The sequence below is a fragment of the Zingiber officinale genome, chromosome 6A, assembly GCF_018446385.1.
Source record: "Zingiber officinale cultivar Zhangliang chromosome 6A, Zo_v1.1, whole genome shotgun sequence".
Classification (NCBI taxonomy): domain Eukaryota; kingdom Viridiplantae; phylum Streptophyta; class Magnoliopsida; order Zingiberales; family Zingiberaceae; genus Zingiber; species Zingiber officinale.
In genome coordinates, this window is record NC_055997.1 from 149286506 (window position 1) to 149290911 (window position 4406).

At 46.5% G+C, this 4406-nt stretch overlaps 1 protein-coding gene across 1 annotated transcript; it reads right to left on the reverse strand.

Moving 5' to 3' along the window:
* Nucleotides 1-1379: 1379 nt before the first annotated feature.
* LOC121995488 (ABC transporter G family member 9-like) lies at nucleotides 1380-4113 on the reverse strand. The gene is made up of 7 exons (XM_042549217.1): nucleotides 3960-4113; nucleotides 3771-3830; nucleotides 3612-3694; nucleotides 3373-3477; nucleotides 2527-3316; nucleotides 2129-2460; nucleotides 1380-2036 (listed from the first exon to the last, which is right to left on the reverse strand). The coding sequence occupies exons 1-7, from the start codon at nucleotides 4111-4113 to the stop codon at nucleotides 1380-1382; spliced, it is 2181 nt and encodes a 726-aa protein (XP_042405151.1).
* Nucleotides 4114-4406: the final 293 nt, after the last annotated feature.

A 4406-nucleotide genomic window follows, 5' to 3' on the forward strand; every position in this document is an offset into this window, starting at 1 on the left:
CTGATCGGGCTTTACGGCCGGTCAAATGAAGGAAACCACTAACAGGTAGGAAGTGGAGAAGGGGACAAGCTAGCAGCTCCAAGTGACATTGTCGAACAAGAACAACTAGTCCAAATGGGATCCGGTCATCCAATAGTGGGACCCACTTACATATCTCATCGTACCCTTTTGAAAGCTTGTGTCATTGACAACAGAGCATGTTTTGTAGGTAAATCGTACTTTAAAAGCTTTCAACCTGTCACATCAAGGATTTGCATACTCGCTAAAGGAAATATGTCAGAGACTGCACTTTTTAACTTATTTTTTCCTAGGGCATTTTGGGAAAATGTGCACACACTTTGAGATGTGTACACAGACGTTATAGTGACATTATAAAAGGGGGTCCCGTTCACAAGCGAAGGTATTCGCAACTTCGTTATTTCACATGCTATATCTAGCTACAGTTTTCTACTACTTTATTTACGAGGATCACTGATTTGAGCGATAGAAGGCGAACGTCGGGAATTCCTTCCCAGTCAGGCACTAATGTCGTTTGTGTTGCAGGATCACGTGGAGTCTTCGCTTCGTCAACTTTTGAATCACATCCCCAACTTATCATCTTTTCCGCTTTCGGACAGAATCCAACTCTTTTATGAGTTTCACACTTTCTTACAAATGATTCATGAAATTTAACATAAAATAATTAAATATATTATAATTAATAAATTATTTTTCACTAATCACAATCGTAGTGTATCAAGATATTCTCAACTAAATAATACAATGGACTATTATATAGTTCACAATTTTTCTAAAAAGATTCTTAAAATTCTATAATGCTTTACTATATTTACTTCTTTTATAAAAATTATAATTAAAAAATAATTGTAATTAAAATAAAACAGGAGCCGGAAAAGTGAAGGAGCTCTTTACACATGCTTATGAAAAATATATTGAACCAGATAATATTAGATCTTAGAATGATTAATTTAGTTATATAGAAATTTTTTATCAACTGTCAAGATAAATTGAAAAATATGTATATCGGATAATTTAGAAATCTTACATCCTATCCTATGGTTGCACGCTTAATTTGAAAGAAAATATCTATAAATATATGTACTAATATTTAGGAATTAGGAGATATAATATATAAACTCCGAGTATATTAAGGATTGCTCTGAGAGCTTCCATTGTGGAGGTTTAATCGCTCTAATTGTGCTTAATAAGATCCAATTGTCCACGATTAATCTTAAAATCGAAATTATATTATGTAATTATCGAAGTACTTTAGCCCAAAAAAAGGAAAAAAAAAACACATGGGAATGTTTAATCGTACACAACTGGTTTAACTCACTATTTGTGCTCAAAATGATCGGAATAAAATATCGTCACGTAGTTCATTTCTTTCCGGGGCCAATCCGCATGAGCGCCACGTACGCAACCAGCCTGTAGAAGACCAGCAAGACGAACATGACGACGACGGCCAGCCACGCATCGCTGAGCCCGACCACCTTCACCGACGGGATGTCGGCGACCAGGCACCGCGTCTCCTGGCCGCATTCATAGGTATCGTGCCGGCTGAACTGGGACAGCAGCTGCAGCCTAAAACTGTAGAAGTTGAAGGAGATGTACTTGATCCACGAGATGAAAGAGGGCATGTTCTGGACGAAGAAGCCTCCGGCGAGCATGAAGATAAGCATGAAGATGGAGCAGAGCGTGATGGCTTTCTTGAGGTCCATGAGGACGGCGCCGATGGCAAGGCCGACGCCCTGCGCCACAAGGACGGTGAAGAGGATGGACGAGAGTAGCATGAAGAAGTGGCCGGCTTGGGACTTGAGACCGCACATCCAGTAGATGATCAACACGTAGCAGGTGGGGAGGACGAGCTCCATCGGAAGGTCGCCGGCCGTTAGAGCCATGAAGTAGGAGGAGAGGCGGTACATGCCGGAAGACCGCTCCTTGGTTAGCATGGTGCGCTCCATGGGGAAGGTGTAGATGCCCTGGAAGGCAGGGTAGAACCCCCAGAATGAATTGACGAAGTAAAGAAGCCCAACCTAATGATCGAAGTCTCAGTGCTTTGCATGGCATGGCTTGTTGATCGATGAAATTAAACGCGATTAATTATATATAATGTTAGATGTATAACCTGATCTGTAACATTATCGGAGGATTTGAACCACAGTACTCCGACGACAATGGCCACCACGAAGATCTGAATCAGATGCATCTTGGAGAAAGCCTCGTGCCTTCTTTCCTTCAAGCTCCTGCGCAGTAGAATTTCGAACTGTTCCCACCAACTGGTGCTCCATTCCTGCTTCATCTTCCTCGTCGACTGCTCACTGCCCTGCTCCTTGAATTGCTTGCTCAGGGTCGTGAGTTCCTCGCTCACCAGAGGATGCAGGTGTACTCTGTAAGCTTCCACTAGCACTTGTTTAGTTGCTGCTTTCTCTTCCAATGTCTCTTCGTTTGCAGATACACCTGGTGATTTGATATGCTATTGAGTGAGTTTTTTGAGGGGGGTCGGATCAGAGTTGAAGATCTTACCGTTAGCAAGGTCGAGCAGGAAGTCTGAAGGATTCATGGCCATCTCCGGCGAGTAGCCGATTCTGTTGAAGTAGTCCAAAGCGTCGGAGCCTTTGCCGAAGTAGACGGGGTTGCCGTCGGAGAGGAGCAAGACCTTGTGGAACATGTAGAAGAGGCGGCTGGAGGGCTGGTGGATGGTCATGGCGACGGTGCGGCCGCCCGTCTGCGTGAGTTTCCACAGGAGGGAGACGATCCTGGCGGCAATCGTGGAGTCGAGGCCAGAGGTCGGCTCGTCGAGCAGGAGCAAGCTGGGGTTGATGAGCATCTCCTGCCCGATGCTGACGCGTTTGCGCTCCCCGCCGGAGATGCCGCGCACCAGGGCACTGCCGATGATGTTGTTGCGGCACACGGTGAGGCCGAGCTGGTCGAGGACGGCCTCGGCCTGCGCGGCCTTCTCCCGGCGGGAGAGAGTGCGGGGGAGGCGGAGGAGGGCGGTGTAGTAGAGGGTCTCCATCACAGTGAGGTGGGCGTAGAGGACATCATCCTGGGTGACGAAGCCGAGGGTGCGCTTGAGCGAGCTGGAGAAGGGCTTGCCGTTGTAGGTGATGCTTCCGGTGAGGCGGCTAGTGGGCGCCACCCGCCCGCCGAGGAGCGTCAGCAGCGTTGTCTTCCCGCTGCCGGAGGGGCCAAGCATCGCCAGCAGCTCCCCCGGCTGAACGCACCCGGAGACGCCCTTCAGGATCACCTTCTCCCCCCGATCCACCTTCACTTTGTACACCACATCCTGCCACTGCACCACCAAAACCAGCAATTATCAATCAAAAAAACAATCATCTGAGCGAAAAACACTATCTGAACACTGCCCACATTGAGAGTGACCGGAAGCTGAACGCCGGAGAAGATCGAATTAGAAGCGTCGCCGCTCTGGTTCGCCCTTCCCCCCTCCATCGTCTCAATTCCCAAGTACTGTTCCTGGGAAAGCAGGAGCCTTCTTATAAGGATGAGCGTGGCATGAAAGCTTTACGAATATGGAAGATAATGCTTCTATGAGAATGAAAAGATATAGGGGGGATGGATTGGAGAAATGGCTTCTCTGAAAAGATTACGGCCTTGGATTCTTCCTGGGATTGAAAAGCTGAAAGCAGAATCGTACCAGGGATATCGAGGGATTGGGGATTTGGGAGGTGCCCTGCTTGCCATTTGCAGGATCTCCAAATAAATCTTTGGTGGATTTGGTCATTTATTCCAGGAAAAGAAGGATGAACATTGAAGACCCTGCGCAGATTTTGCCTGGTGGCCTATTTTGGGAAGAAAATCTAATGTTCCTGCAAGAGTTTAAGCAATTTTATACAGGCGATAAAATACTATTATTTTAATTAAATCAAAAACCTCTCTTCTTGATTGTCTTCAATGCTTTCCTCTCCTCGGTTAACTGCTTTTTCCTCTCCCTTCACCTTCTCTCCCCTTCCTTCCCCTTGGAGTAAACAGGGACTTGGGAAACGAGGACCCGAGCATGGCGGCGGCGGCGGGGCTGCGGGAGGCGTCGGACTCGCCCTCAACTCCGTAGAAGAAGGCGCTGCTGCTGGGAAGGGCGTCGTCCAGGGACATGTGCTCCGCCCTCAATGCCGTCTCCTGCCACCACGTCGGTTTCGGCCCCACGGCGCCCCCGCCAAGCGCTGCTCCGGCCTCCGGGGAAGGTAATCCGGCTATTTTCGGTAGGGTCAAAAAAAAAAAAGAAGTTTTTTAAAAATATCAAAATGATGTCATATATTGTTCAAGCACTATTATATTAAATATAATCATAGCTTATAATGTTTAATAGTTATTTTTTTCATATAATTGGGACGGACTCATCACTTTTTTAATTTTTAGATAAATTATTTTATACTATAGTAATAAAT

Excerpts from the sequence above, each read along its gene's own strand:
- LOC121995488 (XM_042549217.1), bottom strand. The coding sequence starts at position 4,113 with ATGTCCCTGGACGACGCCCTTCCCAGCAGCAGCGCCTTCTTCTACGGA. Across the intron at positions 2,461-2,526 it reads CCTGCTCGACCTTGCTAACG|GTGTATCTGCAAACGAAGAG; the intron begins GTAAGATCTTCA and ends TCAAATCACCAG. Across the intron at positions 2,037-2,128 it reads CCGATAATGTTACAGATCAG|GTTGGGCTTCTTTACTTCGT; the intron begins GTTATACATCTA and ends TTCGATCATTAG.